Genomic DNA, 25,082 nt, shown 5'->3' on the forward strand with positions numbered 1-25,082 from the left:
AGCGAATGCAAGCTCACGAGGAGTTCGGAGACTGCATCCGGAGTAGCACGGCTGTTACATAGTTTCGCTTTTTGTTTCCAGGAAATGCGTGCCGCTGACGTTTTTTTGACCGCGCATCTTTGAATGGTCGAGTAATGTGAAAAACGCGATGTGCGCATGTTTCTTGCTGCATCTTAAACATCTTGCACTACCTGAAATGGCTTCAACATATTTAAAACGTCGGCTTGTTGGTTCAACATTGTGAAAAAAAAAAAAACAGCACACAATTACAACGGACAAGAAAGAGGACACCACCACACTGCGGCACTGAACTTGTAATAACTTTTTTGTGAACCACATCACTGCACACATCGCTGCCTCAACTCTCTTCAATCAGTTATTACTTGCTTATGTGCTTGCTGAATATTTTGGCTCGATTAAAGAGTGGCTTACTTTCATAAAATTGCAAGTTTAGTACTGTGGTGGTGTCCTCTTTTCTACGTCGCGATTGTGTGCTGGTTTTTTCGCATCGAAATAGCTTCTGGCACCTGGTTAAAAAACAAAGAAATTTATTTTTTTCCACCAGTGCAGTGCACCAGTGTCGCTTCTTTCATCTCTTGTATACTCTACTCTTGTATGCAAGTTTGCTGTGCCACAGTTTCAGTAAAATATCATGCACCAAGTAGCCCTACAAAGTGTATTAGTATTGAAAGAAATGCAGAGAATTTGGTGCAGTAAATAAGCGAAAGTACCATACTTACAGAATGAATAAAATATCTTTAATGTCGTTCGTACAGCAGAGTGTGAACAAATGGCGGGTGTGTTCCGGGATTATGATGATTTTCTTCCCTTTTACATGAATGATACATTCCTTTTTTGAGAGGCTGGAGCAAACATAATGAACATGTAAGGTTGTACAAAAAAGAAATCAAGTAGCCGAGTCTCAAAGAAACACACAATGAAATAACGCATGTCAGACAATCCCCTGTAAACTGGGTGCTACTTCACGAAGGACAAAATATATAAGCTACAGTGCACCTTGACAGGCATGTCGGCATATTGCAAGGACCACAGCATGAGAAAGGACATTTCAATGCACATTTGTCGCTAGTAGAATTCAAACATCATAGAAACAAAGTCAGAACGATAAACTGGGCATTGGTTTAGCATTTTTGAGGTGAAAACCCCAAGGACGACGACACACGTGATTGTACACCTACGTATGTTGTCGTAATCGTGCCTTCAGCTTCAATACAAACAAAAGCTCCCGGTCTCAAACTTTGAAAAATAATTCTCCGGAAATGGCATGTTGCAGAGGCAACACGAGCATGCAAGTTGGGGTTCGCCCTGCTATCCGAGCAAAAAGCCAGGGACCATGAAATTATAATACGTGCGCATTCACAGGGCCTGTACACCGACTTAAATTTTTTCAAGGTTTTGATAATAACAGAATGAATTAACTGGTAAGAAAAAAAAATCCATAGTAAAAAAAAAACCATCCAATGATGCCTGCACCCCCTGGCTTCCTTCTGTTCGCACATTCTTCTTCCAGCTGGATCATTTACAAACACAATAGCTCTGCACTCGGCAAAACGCTACGGTTATTCCACACACCTACAAAACAAACTTCTACATCCGCAGTACCTAATCACTACAGAGAGTTTCTGACTACACTGGTTTAAGATATAACATTCTCATTACAACACATGCAGTTTTCCGTCTTATTCTCAGCGCCACAAGATAAAAAAAAAAGAAAGTTGCAGAGCCTTTCTGTCTGCTAAAGGAAAGTGCACCTTTACAATCGCTGTGGGTTTTTCACCACTATGGCTACAGCGAGAAGCATTTCTTGTTAGTGCAAAAGCAGCTTATACGAAAATGTATCCACTGCTTCTAAACAGCATAGCAACCTTCGAAAGCTGGGTGTAGGAAAACATGCATGTTCAAATCAACCTAAAACCCCGTGAAAGCAACGTGCAAAACTGCAAGCACAAGGCAGCCCAGCCAAGTCAACACAACCAGCAATTTTACTGTACAGGAACGTATACATGTTTAAAATATGTGCCAACTATGTACCAGGTGCCATGAGACCAAAATGTGTGCTGCAATGTATTTAGAAGATGCAGGAACAGCTATTACACCAACTTTTGTACTGATTGGCTTATCATTTGCACATCAGTGCACAGTAGTATTCATTTTCAACCGTTACGAATGTGACAAACATCATAATTCATGCACTGATGTGGCAGCATCTTTAATTCATACACATATAACAGTGATTAATACAAGCACTACTGGACAAACGAAACAAGTTTGAAAGTGCTAAAATCAACATATGCAACATAAAAAAAACAATAAAATTGTACATGTTCAGTTCTTCCACGTTAACAGCCTGTAGCACAAATTACAGCCATGTTACAGAATCAGAGCCTCTATGTTTAAGTGCTACACCACCTAAGATATTTAACACAAACTGCACAAAAAAAGCAAAGTTACAACAATCTTAAGTTGGTAATCCTTGGTAATGACAGTCACCAATATTTTCAAGGAATCTCATACCAGATGCATCAGTTCTCAAGCAATCAAGAGGGATTGCATGTGAGAAACGACAAAAAAAAAAAGCAGCAAAAAAGACTGCTATCCGAGCAACACAAAAAGAAACCAAATAAAAGACTGTTTTAGAATTACTGGCCCGTGCAAAGTATCCGATCAGCGTTGCAGCAGCTCAACAACTTGTAAAACATATGCTCAATTCGAAACACATTAGCGACACTCAACTGCTTACTCCAGATTTGGCAACATAGACAGCAGTTCCTTTTGAGAGTCTAGAAAAAAAAAAGCATACTTTCTTTTTCTTCCTCACATGTACACCTAGGAAGCACGATTCTGATGGTCTCGTTCCATCATCTCTAACAATACTTGAAATATTTCAACGCATTTGCAACATCCATCATATTCGGTGCTTCAACCACGTTTGGACAGGCCACTCCTAAGCCAACTGCACCAAAAAGTGGGCTTTTGCTTGCAACGTTTTTGGGGGGTTCCATGATTGCAGATCCTTTGAACTCTGCCGTCCTCTTACGTGCATTTCGCAGGCTAACGGTGATGGTGTTTGGTCTACACCACAATACACAACAGTGAGCAGAGGAGCCCTGGATTAAGCCAAACAAAAGTTCCAACAAAAAATAACCTTTCCACTGTGAAGGCAACGCAATCTGAAACCTTAGGTTGTCAAAAAAAGATCATATCTTGCAAGCAGCACACACTATTAGGCCTCATTTACGTATAAATCCACATACAGCATAAAATCATTCACTGTATTTAATATTCATTACAAGGGCACATTTGTGACATTTTCACACTGACAAGCAATGTTTCAGATTTACTTCGTTATAACTAATAAACTGTCACACTGAGGTTCGATTATATAGACAGGCAACTTGTGCACACAAAAGTGTAGAGCAACCGTGAATCAGTTTCTGCTTTCTGCATGCATATCGCAGTCACAGAGCACGATTAAGACGCAATATGTTCCAAAGTAATTTGACATTTTCCAAAATAATTTGACAGAGTGTTCTGAAAGAACACAATATGTCCCACCACTCACATGGTAACTGCGAAAATAACAATAAAAAATTTTACAAGAGCAGGGCACTGTAATATTTTGTTATAATAGTGCACATTAGATACCGTTTGCAACTGGTAACTGCCCGAGTATGGGAGAAATTACTCCTCACGGTTTCCCGGGCAGTAGAGTCAACTCACGTCAATTCGAATTCATAAATACTACAGAAATTCTTTGCATCATACAGAAATTCTTGCATTATCTCACATTGAAAAAACCTTGGGTGGTAGAACATAATAACACAAGTAGACAAATACAGCCAGTCATACTTCAATGAAACTCCTATCAGAACAGGAATATAAAACCGCATATACATTGGCTAGTCCAATTCAGAGTGGACATGCAGGCTAGCACAATTTCATACTAGCACAACAGTGGCCTCAATATCAAACCATTCAAGCCTCGTCAATGTCTCGTGCTGAATGTATCTGAACTAACTCCTCCAACTGACAAGGCCGAAACCAATTATATAACGAAAATCATCGATTCAAGCTGCTCGAATTAAGGCTACAAGATGCACGTAAAACTTGATAGGCTAACCGTAATCACACGATTTGCTCGACCTGACAGCTATTTTCAATCGTCCAACAGTGAATTACTGCCGGTCTCAGTCTGCATCGTAAGTAACAAAGCGCTATGCACATGTAGAAACAATAATAAAAGGAAAGAACCAACAACCATTAAAAAAACCTCCCTAAACTGAACCTCAAAGGTGTGAGAGTGCTGAGTGCATGCAACCTCAAAGCACATGAGCAGCGACACGTGAGCCGCCGTGACACGACACAATCGACGATACACTGGCATGAACCATGTGTGCGAATCTTTGGACACTGGACGTTTCACACGAGCGATCCAATTGCCGACGAAACACCAACTTCGCGCTTTTTCCATTACATTGCTAAAACTGCACTGGTGTAATCGTAAACGATGCCAGTAGCAGAATCTCTCCAAGCATAAGTTCTTCAACAGCAATAAAGGTGTGAAGTTCAAATAAATAGATGCACATGCTATATTTACAGCTGCTGCACTCCGAAACCAGCTACGTGAGTTATGTCTGACGATAAGGTTTAGGACATCACGATTCTGTGACACGGGCTACAAACCAGCGCTAATATGCGCGCACACAAAGTAGCAAGTGCTTCTTAGTTGGGGGTGTGCGAATAGCAAAACTTCTAATCTGACCTAATTGAGTATGAATAGTAAAAGAAACCCCTTTGGAGTGTTCAATACATTCTCACGTTTGATGTGACATCAAATGCAAAGCCTTCACAGTCTGTTTGACGTGTGAAGAAATTGGGTTCATATACGTTTAACATATGTACATGCAAAGGCCTTTCACAATGAGACGCTCAAATAATGGACCTTGTAAATTTTTTAATGAAAGCTTTGAAATATCGTGGACAGCATAGCAGTCGCATTACTGAAACACGTTACGAGAAGTACGGAGCTTATGAATTGGAACGCAACAAATTAGGGCTAGTTGATGTATATAGTACTTTCGTTACCACCGATTTCAAATACTTCGTGTCATTTTGGCATAATTTCGACTCGAACGTTTACATCAGAGGCAACATTACCTTTAGCAGCTACATACATAGTAATACAACACGGTTACCATATTGACGCAATTCTAGCGCGCCCCCAATTGTAATGCGCAGGTAATCTTACATTAGAAAAATTGAAGAAAAAAACTTGATGCCAGTATCATTTTTCAGCCTGACTGTAATGTGCATGCAAACTTGAGGGCTACATTTCCCTAAAAAAAAAGGGTGTGTTAAAATCGTGCAAACACGGTTTATCACATACAACTTGTAGCATTAAAAGTTTTGATGTCGCGTTTCAATCCATGAGCACTGTACATGTTTGCAAAAGAAGAGAAGCAACATACTAAAGCACCATACATTGCTTATAAGGAATGAGAATATGCTGAGCCCGGTCCAATTGCAGATCGAACCAAATTCATATGCAGGCAACATAGCTAAGAGGAACCCATTCTTAGTGAATGACTTGATATTGCTGAGTACAGTTTATGTAGCTATCCTGCAGAAGGATCATTCGAAACAGTTCTCAGTCCATCATGCTCCTTCGCTCTGGACTTCAGAAGGTGTCGATAGCTCTTAAATCCAATACAATACAATACAAATTTATTTCCACAAATACAATAGTTCTGGTAGATAGTTCTGGCTAAAAGCTGCTCAACAAAAACAACTCGACTGGGCCAATGATCCATTACAAGGGATACATATTCTAAAGAAATGATTGCCTGAGAACTTGCAATAAGAAATTCTCAAATCAAGCAGCACAGACTACTCTGTTCGTGTTTGAAATTTTGAATATTCGCACACCCCCATTCCTAATAACTTTCTAACCAGGTATAGGAAAAAAAAAAGGGGGGGAGCTGGCTAATCCCACTAAACCAAGGGCTCTGAAACAACAGTTTGTACACATCAATAGTACTAAACACAAAGCGGCTACTGGTACGCGAGAATAACGCATGAAATTAACAATGTCTGAACGAACAGACTACCACAACTAAAACACCGATGGTAAAAATAGCATGCCCAGCACCTAGTTACAAGTCCTGCACCAAGGTAACTGAGGTGAATGACCCAGCCTCGTACTATTATTGGCGGACCTGGCAAGATTATGCAACGAAAAAGAAAGCAACAGAATGGAAGGAATGGTTGCACAACGGATGAACGAGCCTCTTGCCGTACGAGACCAGGGGACATTAGTGAACGGTGAGTCGACAAACTTTTCTTTTTTTCCCGATCAAGCAGCGTGCCTCCGACGGCACACATAACAACTGATAACAAACGAGCAGCGCGAATGCGCCGCATAAAACTAGGTACACTGTAAGGGTGAAAGAGTGACGATGAATGGCGTAAACGATGATACACTTACCCTCGGGGTACACACACGCTAAATAACTATTTCCGCGAGGAACAGGATTCGCCAAGAGACACCACTCTTCTTTTTTTTTCCTTTTCCGAAGTCGGGAGGCAAACGACCGTCTCTCTTCTGTCCAAACGAGGTGAACGGAACACAGCTCAAAGTCACTGAGGGCTGTCCATTAAAAAGAAAAAAAAAAGGATTCTTTAATTAAGAAAAAAAAATAGTACATGAGCAAAGGGGGCAGCACATCGCGCGTGGGACCGGTCGGTGCAGTCAACACGTTTTCACCGTGCGGCCCACAGGGTCGCCTCGCGATCGTGGCGCGCGTTCCGACAAACGAAATGGACAAATGGGAACGAAGAACGTGTGCAGGTTGGGTGGTGGTCGGGGAGGAACGACGATGAGAGTTGCGCGGATAAGGAGGGGGTTGTGCTTCTCCGGGACCTGGGTGCGTGCCACCGTCCCCAGGGAAAAGAGGCGCCGCAACTTCATTTGTCCTTGCGGTGCTTCTTTTTCTTCTTCTTGGCCAGGGCCCCCTGCCTCTTGGCAATGCAGCGGTTGCAATACCAGCTCTCCTCTTCCTTCGGGGGCACCACGATTCCCACGCACACCCTGGCACAAAGAGATGGAAGGAACACATGAATGTCTCCAAGTCACTGCCCCCGTAACACTTAAACAGGGTTGCATATATTTTTTTTTAATTTAAACTTTATTGTTGTATACGGTGAAACTTCAATACGAGGCATGCCACAGAAGGTGACTCCGGATTAATTCCAACCACCCAAGGTTCCATGAAGTGTATCTAAACACACAGGCATAATAAACGAGAACTAACAGACATTTTTGTCTGTTAGTTCTCATTAATATTGTGTATAACAAAGAAAAACGAGCCCTTAAAGGGATACTGAACAAAAATTTGAAAAAGCTACGAAAACACTTGCATTCGACTCGGACGACACGACTGTTCCTATAAACAGCGTTTATTTCACGTAATTTCGAGCAGTTGGCCGTATCTTTAGTGGATTGTGAGAGCGCGGCGGCTGCACACCACTGCGCTTGTCAACGGCCGTGACGTCAAATGCTCCAGCAAGAGGGGGGCAACCGGCACGCTCTCTCCTGCCCTGCCACTTCCCTTTCTCCACCTCTCCTCTCAAGAACACCTTCCCGACCGTGAGAACACGTTTTGAGAGAGACGCGCGGCTTTAGCGCGGCAGCGGGTGGCGGCTTGCGATGTCGATTGGTAAGCGATTTTGCAGCGAGCACGGTTGGCGAGTCAGTATCCGGCGAGTTTCGCGTCACTTCCTCTCTAGTTCGCGGCGCGGCCGCTAGACGCGCCAATTTGCGAAAAATGCATTAAATTCATTATTTTCTGCTAGTCTCTGACTGAAATGAAGGTTGTTTCAACAAATTTCAGCACCCAATCTTTCAATTGGGCCATTTATCTCGGGGGTGAAAATTTTGTTCAGTATCCCTTTAAGATTTCCACTTCTTTCCTTAGGCATAATAAACAGGCACACAGGCAAACACATAGGCATAAAGTACATAGGCATTTTTGCAATATCTCCTTCAAATGAATTTTTCCCACCAAACTGTAAAAGCTGCTGTTAAATACTTGAAAACTATTCTGTATTCAATCTGGTCCCCTTCCTCAACTACACTCAAACCTCAATATAATGAACACGGATATAACGAATTATCAATTATAACGAAGTAAATGAAGAATAGTCTTGTCATAGATACAGTGTTACAAATAAACGTTTATAATGAATTTTCGGATATAATGAAGTTATTTTCGTGGCAGATAAGACTTTGTTATAATGAGGTTTGAGTGTACCACGTTCATATTCGATTCGGTCTCTAGAATCATCAGTTGCTCGACCCTACAGTTCTGCCCCACCGAAATACAGCTGCTGTGACCTGGAGTAGAACCGGCCATGGCGGCCAGTCAGATTCCGAGTCCAGAATCCCCCATTACGCCATGGCTCGTAATCGAATCGCAATTTTGGCAAGTAAAAAGCTCGGAATACGCTTTAAATTTTAGAGAGGAACATGGACAACTAAAAGCTACAGGCAACAAGGCCACGCACCGTGCCAGCCACTGTCGCCGACACTTCACTAGCCAAAGCTTCACATCATTCAGATTTAAACGCTGAATTGATCAGCTGTTTATACAGCAACACATTAATTATGGTAGCAAACAAGCTGGCCTCCTTTAGGGATTTAAAGGGGTGTTAGATGAAGGGCACCGCAAAAAAACATGCATGCTAGTCTCACACGAACACATTAATAACAAACGCATTGCTCGAATCAGCTCTGAAACACAGTCAAAGGTACTACTGTTAGAAAATGACGATACACCAAGCACTTCCCACTAAAAGACTTAAATTACAATATAGAACATTTCATGTTGGAAAGGCAAAGATGAGTGAACAAAAAGAAGCACAACACACCAGTGATACCAGTCGTCACACTCGTCACAGCCGATCATGGGACTGCCATCGTCTGGTCTGGCGCATGCGGGACATATCCAGATTTTGTTTCCTCGTTCATCCTGCAAACAAGATGGAGGACCGTAGTTAAGCATGGTGACTATGACTTTCAATACCTTCACCAGAACAGTAAAACAGGGCTGCCCTATCTCAAAGTAGTCAGAGGGCTCTTGAACCACCCCTCAAACTTGCTGAAAAACATCCTACAAACTGCAAACACTGCTGTCAACAGTTCAGCCAAATTTTGTAGTCATGCGCGGCGCGCAGAGTTCACAAGCAGAGCGCAGAGGTGCCACTCTCCTTCCTTACAGAGGACACGTCCTCACTCACTTCGGTGGGCGGGGCACCACCTGTATGTCGTCAAACAGTTGCTGCTATCGGCTGATAGGTGACATAAATAGAATGTCAATAAATACACAGAATAAACAGAACATAAATAGAATGTACTACTCGGCAGCTGCTGTGTTCATTTATTTCATTGTGCTCCAGTGTGGATTACTTTTTCTCTTTATGAGTAGGCTTTACTGTGACACAGCATGTGGTAAAGCCAGCTTACAAAGACCAAGCTTATATCGATCCCCTAAAAGTCTGCTTCACTTCCAAACACAAATGCATTGCTGGGAAGACATCTTTCCGGGGGCAATACAAGTTGTCTTTATATCAAAATATGACGGCCGTAGGACTTTTTGTTTATTACTTTATTTATTGTTTGTTGTTGTCCTGAGGTAAGTACGTGTCCTTGCAGAGCGTGGACACAGCAGCTGCTGGTTTCATTTCATCATGCTCCGGCATGGATGGCTACTGCCACCTCGCAGAAGCGAGCCTGAGGAAACTAGTCACCTGATGATGACCTGGACTTTTTGCACACAGACGACGCCACAAAACCCCAGATCTTAGCCATATAAAGCTTTGTTGTAAAAATCTGATGTAGATGGAATACTACCTACTTCAGTTTTTAATAATTTGTTTCGTCTGGACAGAACATTGGCAATTCCTATCATTCCATCTAGACAAAACTCCAGACAGAGGGACTAACTCTGCTTAAAATTTTTTGCCTTTTTTTCTTTGTCATAATAATAGCAGTAGGCTAGCTCCATGTCCCACAGTCAATTGCTTTCATGGGGGTGTAGTGATTTAGTTTTTTGTGGCAGAGGGCGCCCTTACTATACATTTGCGAACATGCGTGACATATTTCATCCAGTTGGTGCTTCATCACAATATGAACAGATCTCCGGTCCTCATGTCTGTACATTATCGATGACTCCAAATGAGCCGTGAACAAATTGTCCTGTGGGTATGTCAATATACACCTCCTCCCCTGATCACTTGCAGAGTATTGAGAGGACCAGAAAATACCCAGTATCTTGCAATAAACTCGGATACGCCAACTGAAACACACAGTAGAACTTAGAGTGGGAAGCTAGGGAACAAAATGTAAGGGCAAAAATATGCTGTGATGGGAAGTGATATGGTGAAAGGGGGAAGAGGTATTAGAACAGTTTATTACCCCTGACACATGGGAAAAACTAAAGTACTTAGCAGTAAGCCATCTTTGTTGCTCTGAAGGACCCTTTGCAGAAAGAAGTTGCATTGATGACACACGGCACTGCACTAAGTTCTTTAGGTGGCTCGCGGCCTCTGCGATTAGCTCCTTTCCCTCAGATGAACACGTCATTGCCTCGACAGTGCATTTATGGGGGGGTCACACATATTCACAACAGTCCTAAAGGGGATTATGACGCACCTAGGGACCGTACGTTGAAAAGCAGCATTATTGAGTTGTGCACACTCTACACAAGAGAGCATCCTTTACGTTTGAAAAGTAGATGCGGGATCTGCTTTCCTGCAATAGAACTTTTCCGGGAGGGACATACACCTGCGCACGAACGCCTTTTGGAAAGATGTCCCCTCACCTAAAGGACTTTAGTGTGCCCGTGTGTCAGGGGTATAACAGACAAGCCTGCTGAAACAAAAAAGGCAAGGACAAAGGCTAGCGTAGCGCTTTCCGAGCCCTCACCACAATGGTGCCGACGGTCTCGGTGATGACCATCCTGGCCGTGGGGAGCGGAGAGACGGCCTCGGCCAGCTGCGGTTGCTGGGAGGCAGGGGGTGCGGCAGCCGCACCCTTGGAGGCCTTGGACGATGCCTTGCTGCCCCGGCCACTCGTCTGCGGCTGGGGCGGCGGAGGCGCGGCCACGGGAGCCAACACTGGCGGCGATGGGCTGCGGGCTCGCACGGGAGAGGACGGCGGTGACGCCGCAAATGGGTCCGGAGGAGAGCTGCCTTGGGCCAACGCTTTGAAGAGGCTGCACGCAGTTGGAGTGCAAGGTTAAGAGCCAGCGACTTCAGTAAGCTTCAGTAGGCATACATAGCATGGAAGAATTTTGATGTACCTTATTTTCTCACGTATGACACGCTCCTGCATAAAACTTCCAACACCCAACAACAACTCGTGGAAAAATTAAAGAAGACAAAAAAACTCATCCTAGTGTATTACCCCCACATTTCAACCATGTAAATTAATTTTACACTTCGACACAAATGATCCCACTAAATAAGCTCTAAGGATGTGGAAGCTTTATTTTCACTCAGTTTGAGTCCCCAGTATCACTCGCCCGTCCACCCCTACTGTCAGTTTCAGCCGTCGCTGTCATTGCCACCTTCCTTGCACTGACACACAGCTGTGCCATGAAGCCAACATGCACCCCAAAATTCGCGTATAAGCCGCACTGCAACTTTACCTCTGAATTTTCTGTATTTCTTTGTGTGGGCTATATGCGAGACAATATGGTACGCAGCCCAGGTTGCAATTATGTAAAGTATGTAGTATGCAAAGGCAAACTAATACAATTCCTTCTATATAACTGCAATGTTTGGATGTGTCTTCAGCAAAATGAATTCAGTACCCGCAGCGATGGCTTAGTGGCTATGGCATGGCACTGCTAAGCACGAAGACCTGGGTTTGATTCCCGACCATGGCAGCCATATTTCAATGGGAGTGGAATGCAAGAACACCCATGTATTTAAATTTAGGTGCACTGATGGTCAAAAATAATCCAGATTTCCCAACTACAGCATACCTCATAATCACACTGTGGTTTCAGCCCATAAAATTTACGAATTTTTCAGTGCTTACACACTGATGCTTTTCACTAAGGATATAACAAATACGGTTGAGCCTTCTTGGTTTTTACTACTTTTTTTTTTATCAGTGAGGTTGATGTAGTATGACAGGCACAAAAAGTATTGTGTATGCAGGCTTCTCCCCAGGAGGCTGTTTCATTCTCCACCATCAATCACAATTTCCCTATGTAGCAATTAACCAAAATATTCTAATTAGAAAAGCTAGAGAATTTTAGAAGAGGCCTTTGTCGTCCTGCAGTGCACTTAGTTGAAGTTCAGATAGGGAAGCGTGAGGGACTATTGGTACTCACATTTTCGTTGCACTGGGCTTCGGAGTGCTTCCAAGCTTCACAGTGATCTTGGGAATGCTGTCATCCTTCTTCTGCATAAAAAAAAAAAGTTCACTGTAATCTCCAACTTTCCTTTCATATCAATGAGACCCAAATGAGCACAGTCCTAATAAGATGACTCCTCATCATCATCGGTAACTGAAAGATGAAAGGTTCTACTCGGGAAAAAATTTAGTCAGTATAGGATTTCGAAATTATGCTTCAAAAGATGCACCTGCGCTATGATTCTTTCTAGGTAATGTTAGCATTTCACACTGCTACCAGTGCTGCAGAAAATTCAGGTAATATCAATGCACCCTTAAACATTACCGAGATAATGTATGGTACCTGCAGCACAGCTTATGGACAGGTGGATATCCAGACACGCTGCGCGCTAAAGAAACAGCAAAAGCTACCGCTACGAAGCCAACAATGGTAAAACAGTTTATAAATTTTCAGCGGGCTTCATTCGATATACAAATTCCAACTCCAAGCAGCATACCGGTAAAATACTTCCCATGCTGTCATACAAATCACTTTTTCACGTACAGCTATAGCAACTGCTAGAGCACACCCTGCTCCAAAGCACACCCTGCTCCAAGGCACACCCCGCTCCAAAGTGTATCTGCTGTCTATGCATTAAAGTATAAATCACCTTCTCCTCTTTCCCTTTCTTTTTCTCCTTCTCCTTGCCAACTTTCGTTTTGACCTTCTTCTCCGCCTTGGTCTTCTCGGGAGCCTTCAGCTTGACCTTGCCTTCCTTCTTCTCCTTGGGCGGCTTCTCTTTGGGTGGCTTCTCCTTTGGCTTCTTCTTGGCATGCTCCTTCTTGTCAACCTTCTTCTCCTTCTTCTCTTTGGCTTTGCTCTGCACGTTAAAGTAGCGCCGGTTAGTTCATGAAAACTAGACGCTGTCAGGCCGCTAATAAACGCAAAGAAACCCGCAAACAGCACATGGAAAGACAGGCACACACGACACGCACACCCACAACACATGACCTTTACCACACACCAACAACAAAAGAGAGAGAAAAAAAAGAAGACCACGATCGCAGGTGCTCGAATCATTGCCTCGCTTACAAATAGCACCACTCTCCAGTGATAGTGCATGAGGCAATGCGTGCGTTTCCAAGCCACAAACGGCATGCTGGCAAAAGTGCGATACAAGCCGAAAAAAATATTACACGATGCTAAATGATGTTTAACAAATTTGAATGTTGCCTCTATGATTGTGGATTCTGTTGGCGGGCACCACCCCAGATTGAATCGCTGGGCTTTTCAGAAACAGTAGCAGCATCAGGTACATAGGGGGTTTTGCATTTCATGTAAAGCTCTTGCGGGTTAAGAGACGCGCATGCTCACAACGAAAGGCCCAAGTCTGAGTAAGCGTATGCTGCTTCTCCGCATTTTAACTGCACGACCTAAACAAAGACGTAGCTCTAAACGATTGCTTGTCGTCGTCTGCACCCAACTTCAGCAGGGTTCACCAACACCTAGCAACACACGCTCAGAAATGGCTAGTGTCTTGCTATCCTAGTTCTTTGTCTTTGGTCCCCTTGGCTTCGTTGTCGTTCACACTGCACACCCACGTAATGTGGGAAGCTCCACAGTAAGCTTGCGGGTGATCCCAAACGAGCTGGAGTGCAATGAAATTAAAGGGGCCCTCCAACACTATTCAACCCCCCATTTTTTACTTGCGGGTTGCGTAGACTGATGACTGGGGATAATTTTAGCATAAGTTTAAGCACCGATATCACATTATTTAGTATTTTAATCACGCGTTGAAGTCGCTACATCGCTGCTGACCGCATCAGCGTGTAGTGGCGCTTGCCAGAACTATTGCGGGCGGAAATGACGAAGATGGGCGCTGGCCTATGATTGAATAAATGTAACGTTAGAAGTAATAACGGCGTTGCATCAAAGTTGAGATTACTATTGTGTTTCGTTTTTCTTTTCTGTGCTTTTTCAATGAACTCCAAATAGCCGCCGTCGCAACAAAAAATATCACTACAACCACAAAGTACGACAGAGGCGCCGGTTGCCATTTCGCCTCTGGTTGCTCTGGCTTTCTTTTTTTTTTTTTGCCTGCGCCGGTCGGATGTCCATATGAAACGCTTGCCCCTCTTCCTTCTTTTTGCGTCTGCACGTTTGCGAGCTGCCTCTTTCCGCATGTGCGGTAGGCTCATGATTGTTGTTGAAACGGTGTAAGTAATCCTCTTCGTTGAATTGTTGTCGCTGCACACTTGTAACTAGTCGGGCTGCTCACCGAACAACCCGCGTAGGGGCGACCGTGTTTAACCGCCCATGCCGCTCCACAAATTCCCTTCTCAGAATGAGAAGAGGGAATGACATGGAATGTCGTTGTAAGGAACAGCAGACAAAGCCTCCCCAGCCTCGCTACGAAGCAGTAGCGCCCGCTCAAGTTCTGACAAGTCAGGAGGAACCACGTTTGTTACTATGGCAACGACGTCAACAATACCTTGGAAAGGAGAAGCAACAATGGTGTGCGAGCTTCCCCTACGTAAGAGCTTTCAGCCCATTTCATTGGAGCGCCATCCGACGTCACAGCAGAGAGTGAAATGTGGTCACGTGACCCCGCGGAAATCGAGTTGAGGGCAGGCATTTTTTTTCTTGTATTTTGAATTTTCTAAATTGAATAACTTCGTACTGCGTGCCGCTATCGCTGCCGTTCTTGCTGCACTAGTTCGTCCGTACTTCAGTCTACGCAATCCACGAGTAAAAAATGGGGGGTTGAAGAGTGTTAGAGGGCCCCTTTAAGGCTTCAGGCATATGGTTCATGCAGCGTTCCCTGCATATACATCACGTAAACAAAGCCCCCCACGTACATAAATTTAAAGCTGCTTGATGTTACTATTGTGATGGGTACTTTGCTTCGCACTGCAACAACATTCTCACTGTTGCTTACACACCGAGACAAACTATAAATTACATAACCTGTTCATCAGTTGTCATCATGTATGTAACAGTCACAGCAGTGATTGCAGCAGAGTTCCTAAATCAGTATTCCTTTTTTTTTAATTTACTATTAAAATGAAGTCTGATGTGATAAATACCCGAAACCAGCAAAAAAAAGGCACGTTTTCATGCACCCGATTATGTTTCCGCAAGATGCATCTCGCCCATGCACTGACAAGAAGAAAAAAGAACGTCCTCAACGACCTTGACGACACGTCTTACGGCTGCCGACAGCCTGCCCTTCCTCAGTCCAGGCTGCTTGCAATGAAAACACGAGACTTACTGCAGTTTTTGCAAGGGATAAAAACATAGAATTCTAGCAGCGCAAAGAAAGCAGTGTGAGACACATTACCTTCCAGTATTTGTCCATTGAAAACTGGACATGAAAGCAAGGACAGGGAAAGAAGGGAAAAAAAAAAAAGCACAGATTAGTAAGGTGTGCTTTCTGCATGCGGGCCTTAGACGAAACAGTCAGCAACGAGGCCAAGCATTGCACACGGCATTCGTGAAAGCTGACTTAGGTGTAATGTATTCTAGAACTGCGATTTTTGCCCTATAGGATAGGATGTCTGTAAGCCGTGCACACAATATAATTGATCCTTTATACCCATAACAGTCATTGAGCCATTAAGAGTAACAAATCGGATTCCAAAAGAAGGCAAGCGCGCAAGGGGGAGGCAGAAAGTTAGATGGGCAGATGAGTTTGGGGGGATGAAGTGGCTGCAGCAAGCACAGGATCAAGTTTATTTGCAAAACATGGGGGAGGCCTTTGCCCTGCAGTGGGCATAGTCAGGCACATGATGATGATTATGATCCATAACAGTACAGGTCCAGCTATTATTGCATGTAAACATCAAAAGTAACACAACCGAAACTCGCAAGAACAAGGCGTAACTTTCCTGTTTTCTTTGAAACATACAATTGTTTGTGCTCTTATAGAGAAGGATGTTTCTCACTGACACATTTGCGCACCTCTGGGGTACCGGCACGATCCAACACATGCAATGCAACCTTTAATTGTCATCGTAAGCAATACATGTGACCTTCTGACTTGACACTTTTCAGTAATGTGTCACGGCCCTCCGCACATGCAAGTATGCCATTTCAATGGATGTCTAAAGTATCTTAAAAAGAATGTGCGCCTTCGTCTCCTGGTCTTTTTTTTTCTTCGTGTTCCGTTGGGGCACCTCTTAAGTAGCTTTTTCAGCTGTTAGTAACTTCCCTCGCCGGTATCTGTAAACTAATCTAACACTCGTCTCACAGTACACAAAGGAATTCGCGAAGACTCCCCATAGCACAAAGCACCAAGAAGGCAGCACTGTTTTGTTCGCATATGCCTTACAGAAAAAGAACTAGTGTGTGTTCAACAAACTCTATTTTTGGAGCTTTGTAAGAATATATTGTGACATCACAGTTGGCGCTCTTTAGCCAGTCCTTACTCTAGTGCTATTGAGCAACAAGTATCAACATCATCAGATTACCAGCTAATGTTCTTGGACGAAAGCATTCAAGAAACAAGGACACCGGAGAAAACGGTCCCTTAGCGATACCCACAATGTGAAGCTCACTGGAGAGAATGTACCCTGCATAAGCCTCATTAATTAAAGAAGAAATGAAACAAAACAAGTTAGTATGCAATCGTTGACATGACTGTTCTCTCTAGGTGGCATCTGAAACACCTAAAAAGTTTCCAACAGCAATAATCACGACGTCAATAAGCGTTTCTGAACACACAAATCCATTTGCTCTTTAGCAGCAGCAGAGTAGAACTTGAAATGAATAATACAGAGAACGCATTAAACAAGTGCACTCAAGGCATTTATTATAAGGAGATGAAACTGCAGGTGGTCTGCCTCATAAAGCTGAAAGTCCAAAATTCCAATGAAGATATAGGTTCTATGAAGTCCTAGAGACCCTAAAAACTGCAGTCTCCATAGCCCAGACAAGAATGATATAACACCAATGTTAACAGGAATGGCAATTACAGCGATGCTCACCTTTTCCCCGTCTTTATCAGATTTCGAGAAGGATGGCTTGTCTTCATCCATTCGGCTTGTGGACGGCACAATGGGTGGGATGGCTTTCTTTTCAGCCAAGGTCTTGACGGCGAAGGGACTACCACCGAGTACCACAGGACCCATAAGGCCTCCTCCAGGGGGAGGTGCCGTAGGGGAGGACGCTGGGGACATGTCTTCGCGGGAGGAAGGTGGTGGCACAAACAGTGGCGGTGTCGGAAAATGGGACGACGTGCCTGCTCGAAGCTGTGAGGAGAATGGAAACGCCGGCAGGAAACCCTGAGTGGGCGGTGATCCGAAAGCAGGGAACTTCGGCGAGAACAGGGGACCAGTTGGTGGTTGCTGAGGCTGCTGCAGTTGCGGCTGTTGTTGGGAGAAGGGAAACACGCCCGAGAAGCTGGGTGCTGGTTCTGGAGATGTTTCTGCCCGCTGGGAGAGGGCTATGAGAGGAGATGCCTTCATTTCCGGTGTCTTTGGAAGCCCCTTCTTTGGGGACAGTGTTCCCGGGGCCGATTTGTTCTTTCCCGACTTCTTCTTGCCTTTAGTCTTCTCTTTAGACTTCTTGTGTTCCGTGACAACAGGTGGTCCTGGAACACGCTCCGGCGATGGTTCCTTGACTTCCTTCTTTGGAGCTGGTGAGCCCACTAAATCCGGAGTCTTGGGCGTCGGTGGCGGCGACGAGTCGGAGTCTGTGAAGTCGTAGACGTCCCGCGGCTCCAGCTTGCGGTTCAGCATGCCTGACATAGCTGCCTCCAAGGTCTCCCTTTTCTCTTCGAGCCGAGATTCCTCTCTTGCCTTCTGGATCACGGCGTCAATGCACAGCTCTATGTCGGCCAGCCGGTTTTCCTTCTCCTGCTTGCTGAGCGTCTCGGGCGAGTCGTCGATGACGAGCCTCGGCTCTGGAGACTCCTCGCGAGAAAGTGGCTCGTCCTCGTATGGGTCGTCCGCGACCGCTGAAGTTTCCTGCGCAGCAGCAGCTGCGGCGGCTGCATTCAGCTTGCTCCGTTCCTCTTCCGCCTTGCATGCCATCACTTGCAGTGGTGTCATGGTCGACAGCATGGAGGGAGGGATCATGGACGTCAACGACAGAGGCAAGTGAGGAGGAGACAACGCCGGTGGTGAAGACGGTGCAGGCGGTGGTGGGGGAGCAGGAGGCGGTGGGGCTGGGGGCGGTGCTGCCACAGGTGCAAGGGAAGGCGGTGTTGGCAACGGTGCAAATAAGAAGGGAATGGCCTGTTCTGATGCTGCTGCTGCAGCTGCAGCTGCCTGCTTTTTCTTCTCTTTCTTTTCTGCTTTTGAAGTCGTTGGATTCTTAGACTTGTTGAGTGATTTAATCTTTGCAGGCTTTGGCGTCAGGCCAGCCACAGCCATCAAGCCTCCTGTGCCCCCTGGGTTACCCAGCTTGTTCTTGCTTTTCGACTTTGACTTGGAACCGTCTTTGCTCTTTCCTTCTTTGCTCTTTCCTTCCTTGTTCTTGCCTTCCTTGATCTTGCCCTCTTTGATCTTTCCTTCCTTCACCTTTCCCTCCTTGTTCTTGGACTTGATCTTGGCTATCTTGCTGCTGCCATCCTTGGAGAGCTTCAGCTCCTTGGACAGCTTCAGTTCCTTGGACAGCTTCAGGCCTTTGGCAAGCTTCTTCTTAATCTTGAGCATGGGGTTGCTGCTTGAACTCTTTTTGCTCATGAAAGGGACGAAAAGCGGAGGGGTCTTCTTCAGATGCGTGTTCTCCTTGTTGTCCTTTTTGCTCGTCTTGGCCTTCTTGCCATCTTTGCCCTCTTTCTTCACCTTTATCGTTTTCTTGGGCTCCTTCATCTTCACCTCCTTGTGTGGCAAATCTATGCTGTCCGAAGAATCTGAGTCAAAGGCCATGCCAGCCGGCAGGGTTTTGATGAATGACGATGGAGCGCTTGGCTCCGGGAGCTTGCCCTCTCGAGCCGGCGAGATGAAGCCCGAGGGCGTCATGAATACACTCGTCACCTCTCGCATGGGCTGGCCCTCTTCCTCTGTGCAGAGCCTGCAAGGTAAGGCAGCATTCTGAATCTCTCTCTTTCGACAGAATAGTTGCACAGCAAGCCTTTCTTCATCCCTTAGCCATACTCCAGGATTCCGGAGCAAACATATCAACAGCAGTAAGCGTACAGATGAGGAAGGAAAATGCTACATGTAGGAGCAAATTATCAAGCCCACTCCAGAAAGAAACAGGCAGTGTCCAAGAAGCTAGAGCTGAAGAATGAGTTGAAACACCCTCGTGAAGATTACCAACAAGATGAAAGGTGCAAGAGTATGCGGTGCATTTATAAAAAAATATACCATCTATGCAAACTATATTTATACTAATAAGGCATAGTAACATTAACAGCAGATACATGACATACGACAAGTTGTTTTTTCATCCACTTTTATCAGTTTTTCCTTTATCTCATAATTAAAATGCTCTGATTAGAAACTACAGATAACACCTTCTGTACTTTTCTTGGATACATTATCTGTTGACTTCTTATAACTGTGTCTAATCAAATAATAAAGACCCCTAAATCAATTCCCCTTCTTTCGTTCAAGCTGTACTAACGCAGGCACTTATGGTGCAGACAACAGATGACCACCTCTTCACAAGACATTGTGTAGAAACAACAATCGCTGTCAATGTAAGAGAATAGGTGAACACTCTGAGAAAGCTATTTGCTTCATCAAAGGGATGATGCAATTAAAGGTGCATATTTATTGCAGTGGGAACATTTAGACAGCATTTATTGTTTCATTGTGTATTTCGGGAGAGAAAACAGCTGTCAAGCAGTACATCAGCAGTGGTGCTGTTCGAGTCACAAAGTGTGACTCTGCATCCCCTTTCTAAAAATGAGAAAGACTTCCTGCTTGTCCTGCAAATTTTGGACGTTTTCACTCTAAACCATATATCAACCAGCCTAAAGCAAGCTTTCTGGAATTTCATTTCTAATACGTATATTTGGCATTTCTAGTGTGTATATTAGCTGTTGTGTAAAAGCTGCTAATAAATGTTCATGTGTTCGTTGCATAATGCAGTCAACTGTGTCCACTTGTTCCAGAAGCAGCACTCTCTTCAGACCCCACACCGTCCATACCCTTTCCTGTTTTCGTTCTAATAAAAAAAATGCTGATTAACAAGATGACCTCGAAATACGCGACAATTAAATAGTAGCCCAATAACTCAGGATCTCACCTGAAACGCTTGGGTGTGGGAGTCTCCGAGCCATCGGAATTTCGCTTGGCAGGCTGCGGACTTCCCTGGGGAGAAGATACTTCCTCGCCAGCACTGTTGGACGCCATGTCTCTTTTCATGCCATCATTGGCCGACCCAGGAGACAAGAGCATACTTTCCTCCTCTGAGAAACAAGACAGAGAGATGATCATGCGGATTAAGTGTTCTTCAAAACTAAATTCCAAAGAACAAGACTAAAGAGGAAGCACAATGCCAGTGATTGACTAATGTCTACATTCGTATAATCACACTAATCGTTAAATCATCCTTTGCAGCAGTTCACATGAGAAAGCAAGGCACTGAGGCTGGACAACAAGGGACAAAAATCGATGAAAAATCATTGAACAGGAAATGTTGCAGCAGCCAATATTTCGACAAGAGGACTTGTATTAACCAGGAAGACAGTTTCTGCCCTGACGAAGACAAGACCACTTGTTGAAACGTTAGCTCCTGCAACACTCCTTGGTCAACGATTTCTTCATCGCTTCAAGCTTCCATCTGCAGCTGAACTTCTGTCTTGAAGGGATAAAAATGAAGTAGGCCATGCACATCTAAAACAAAGTATGGACTTAGTAAGGTGGCATGTTGGGCTAGCCGGCTTGAGTGTGACGTGAGTGTAGTATGGAATTGTACAGATCTGTGAGCAAAGAGACAAGTACAGATGCTATGCCAGATGCCACATTGACTACTGCACCTAAAAGGCAGCTCTCCAGACACCATTGCAAAGTTTGGCTTAACAATGTGAGCTACAAGGTGCCATCTGGGGGAACTTCTACCAGAACTTTTCAAATTGATCCATTACTTGTCACGTTAGAAGAAAGTGCATAGTCCTGTTATCATGCCTCCGGGCAACGAGCTTCAATGTGAGGACTGACACTTTAGCCCTCTGCTTTGGGTAGCATCTAAAAGCAGCATAGCCCCACATGCATGTGCAAGCTACTTCAGAATGGCAATGGATATTCCAAGAAGCACGCATGACGTAGGCAGGCGTGTGTGTGTGACCGTTCACTCTATCTCAAAGTGCGATCTTCTATTTTTTAAATTTAAGTCATTTTTCCGCCACAAAGGTGTTTCATAATAAGCAGATACAATAACGAGTGTGTGATCTACGTACCATGCTTGTCTGCCTGCAATGCCCAAACCTGGTTTGCTGAACTAGTTGGTTACACCAACTAACACGTTATTCAAAGGTCGCAGGTTCAGTCTCTGCCGACTGCTAGTTATCTTTTCGTCCACTTTACTTTCTCCATATTTACATCATAATTAATACAGATAATATCCCTATACTTTCCTTGGCTTTTGTCTGTTAATTCTAATTATTGTTGCATCTAGCAAAGAAAAACGAGCCCTTAAAATCCCCCTTTCGTTGGTTACACCAACCAGTTTAAGCTTTTGCAATTGTGCGTGCATTGCACTTATGTTATTATATGGCAGACCTGGAGACCTTGTTTCATATACAGTTTTCGCAGACTCACCTTCGAGCTCAGGGTGCATAGGGGGAAAGAACTCGTGCACCCACTCGGGCCTCTGCAGCAGCTCTCGGCTGCCAGGTTTGGGGTGCAGCAGGTTTGTGGGCCGAGCGACAGGAAACTGGGGAACCCTCTTGGCAAACGCCACGGGCTCGACGTTGTTAATGTACTCTTCGAGCTCGTTCAGCAGGATGCCCAGGTCATTGAACGCTAGCGACAGATCATCCAAGTTGGGCTCGGTTCGCCCATCTGCGGCGAACACAAACAGGTCTTTAGAAGGGTGTAACGTTGGGCGAGTCGGTGCATAGCTTAACGAAAGACTTGTGGCACAAACTGAAAACAAGGAAAGAATTTCATCCGTTCGTGTTTTTGTCACGCTGTAAAATTTTCCCTAACGATGAAACAGCTACTCGCCCAAATGCTGACGTTAACAAAAAAAAAGAGATGACAGGACAGGGCTCCCTATCCTGTCTTCTCTTGTTCTTTTTTTTTTCCTTGTTCTCAGTTCGCACAACACTTGTGAAAAAGAGGCCCCCCATCTTTAACAGACTTACAGATAATCACCCAGACAAAAACCGCAAGTAATTCTGGACTAGCATGTAAGTTTTTTCTTCTAGCTATACGAGACCTGCGAACACGAGTCTTTGTCAGGAGGTATGATTACATTTTACATTCACTTTTTGTTGTATATGTGTGTGTGTGTGTATTATAAACAAATATCTATAAGCATGTGTGCATGATGAATGTGCGTATATATGTATGCTATATGCTCTTAGTTGGCCTGAACATATTTCGTTGCATATTGTATAGGTCCAGCCACTAGTCACATTAGGCTATCAGTCCAAATATCTTTCTCACATTTCTTGTGTTAGTGAACATAAAAGTTTTATTGATTGATTGATTATAGACAAAATGTCCACAAGGGTTTCTTTTTCTTTTTTAAGAAGAGGATACCACTAGCAGAGCACATAGAAAAGGTGCAATGATTGAGACAGAACTGCAGTAATGGCTTTACAACAATACCTGATGCTATTATGATTTACATTTAAAAAGGAAAGGCAGTGCACAGGAAAACCTTCCCAACCTTAAATTAAACAGAGTTGCATACAACACTCATAATACAGAACTGTGCGTTGTCACACAAACTAACATGGAGAACAAATGATTCGACATCGTTTACCTTTGTTGTTAAATAAGCTGTAGCAAGAAAAAGCGGTCACCGTAGCAATCACATCGCAAGAACTGCATGAAATGTTCCCGTGACAAACATTTCTTTTTACATATCTTCGATTCCTGCAGCGTTATGGATTATAGTTTTGTTTTCTTTTAATTTACAGCCTCTTTTCTAAGTGGTAATGTATTGCACTGTCGCATTACTTATTTGTGCAGATTGTTTTAGTTTGATATAACTGCTTGCTAGGAATAATGTAGCCTTCCACTTCACTCAGTTCTTAAAACCATGTATGCAGCATCTTTAGTACGCATTCTCTACATTTGTCCCGCCAAGTGTCCTTTGCTGTCGTCGGACGGGGCCAGCCACCTCACCGAGCTTCTCGCCGTACTAGCTTTTTTGTTCGTGCTCCTTTCCTTCACACAAAGAAAAATAAAGCATTGAATTGAATCTAAATTCAGCAAGTTTCATAGAACGTGACCGATTAAGCTCTAGTATTTAGTTTTGACGTCAATAGAGCTTAAATTACACCGAAACTTTACGCGTGCGAGCAAAATCCACGTGTGCCTGACATTTGAAGAAAAAAAAAAAAACCTAAGTTCTGCCCTGACATTTGAGCATACGTGCTGGAATGCAGAACATTTGACAATATGAAATTTAGAGCAATTCATCCCTATTGGCGATCGAGAAGCTTTTTAAAAGCTTACACAGCAAATGAATGACTTAAGAAAAAGTAGCTTATTTATGGTTGACTGAGAAATTGAGAGAGTAAAACTCGCACAATTGCACATGGGCCGATTCAGGGCTGTTACACAGTTCCGCTAAATCTCGTACATTTGGATTGCAAGTCGAAACTTATATAACACCTTTTTGAGAAGATTACAGAATTCGGCGCAGTGTTAAAAAACGATTTTGTTTACTGTGAAAATCACTTCGGACGCGCTGGCGACCGCAGACAGCTGAGGTCGAGGAACACAGATAAAAGGCGCGCTCATCCCTTGAAGAAAGCTACTATCTCAGCACAGCTACTCGATAGAGGACATGACTTCGAATGCTGGCCATTGGGATAGTAGAACGCGGGCTGTGATACCGACGTTTTCCCGTCAAATTCAACGAACAACAAGATTTAAATGCCCTCGCGGTGCTCCCAAACTATGCACAAAAACAATAGCACGCGGTTAAAGGCTCGATAGCATCATCGGCAGGTCGTACAAGCACGCACAAAAACGAAGCGCTACTTGGAGCAGGTTTAGTTAGTAAGACACGAGAGGGGTGTTTCCGGGATATTTCCGAGTAGCTAGCGACCGTGCTCACCTTGATTTGAATAGGCTTGCGCTGTCCTGGCGATTTCAAGTACATAGCGATGAAGTATGTCAGCAAGCAACTCCAACGTTGACTGATGCACGGCGTGCCAGCCAATGTTTTGACATATCTGAGCAACTGAAACCTTCAGGACACTACGACTAAACAGAGCTGCCATTCTACGTCCAAGAAGTCATGAAAAATAAATCAACGCTATGATTTTTCCCGTAGAACGCCAAGGTGCATCGTCCAAGCATCTTCCCACTGTACTGCACTCCCTTTCACGCCATCTTTCACACACCGCGCTACGCGATTCCAGCCGAGGGGCCCAGAAATTGGTCCGAACGTTCAACACGATTACCACGGCATCTTTCACACGAAACAAATCTCGTAACACATCAGCCACCGACAAATAATCGCCATGCTGTGAACTCGTTGTTGAAGTTTATTAGAGGGCAGCACCAGCGACTTTTACGGAGC

General features: G+C 44.2%; 1 protein-coding gene across 2 annotated transcripts; it reads right to left on the bottom strand.

The window, feature by feature from the left end:
* Positions 1-736: 736 nt before the first annotated feature.
* Positions 737-25,045, bottom strand: LOC119396220 (transcription initiation factor TFIID subunit 3). 2 transcript variants are annotated; one of them, XM_037663330.2, is made up of 11 exons: positions 24,615-25,045; positions 22,136-22,378; positions 20,622-20,784; positions 17,408-19,439; positions 15,763-15,786; positions 15,615-15,665; positions 13,093-13,302; positions 12,420-12,490; positions 11,003-11,291; positions 8,947-9,047; positions 737-7,108 (listed from the first exon to the last, which is right to left on the bottom strand). In XM_037663330.2, the coding sequence occupies exons 1-11, from the start codon at positions 24,778-24,780 to the stop codon at positions 6,985-6,987; spliced, it is 3,474 nt and encodes a 1,157-aa protein (XP_037519258.1). In that variant the 5' UTR covers positions 24,781-25,045; the 3' UTR covers positions 737-6,984. The 2 variants fall into 2 exon arrangements, with proteins under 2 accessions (XP_037519258.1, XP_037519259.1); XM_037663331.2 differs by lacking the exons at positions 15,615-15,665; positions 15,763-15,786 and having other exon boundaries at positions 24,615-25,044.
* Between the last annotated feature and the right edge of the window lie 37 nt (positions 25,046-25,082).

The sequence above is a fragment of the Rhipicephalus sanguineus genome, chromosome 6 (genome assembly GCF_013339695.2).
Source record: "Rhipicephalus sanguineus isolate Rsan-2018 chromosome 6, BIME_Rsan_1.4, whole genome shotgun sequence".
Lineage (NCBI taxonomy): Eukaryota > Metazoa > Arthropoda > Arachnida > Ixodida > Ixodidae > Rhipicephalus > Rhipicephalus sanguineus.

Excerpts from the sequence above, each read along its gene's own strand:
- LOC119396220 (XM_037663330.2), bottom strand. The coding sequence starts at position 24,780 with ATGGCAGCTCTGTTTAGTCGTAGTGTCCTGAAGGTTTCAGTTGCTCAG. Across the intron at positions 15,666-15,762 it reads CAATGGACAAATACTGGAAG|CCTGGACTGAGGAAGGGCAG; the intron begins GTAATGTGTCTC and ends CATTGCAAGCAG. Across the intron at positions 9,048-11,002 it reads AGACCGTCGGCACCATTGTG|GATGAACGAGGAAACAAAAT; the intron begins GTGAGGGCTCGG and ends TCTTGTTTGCAG.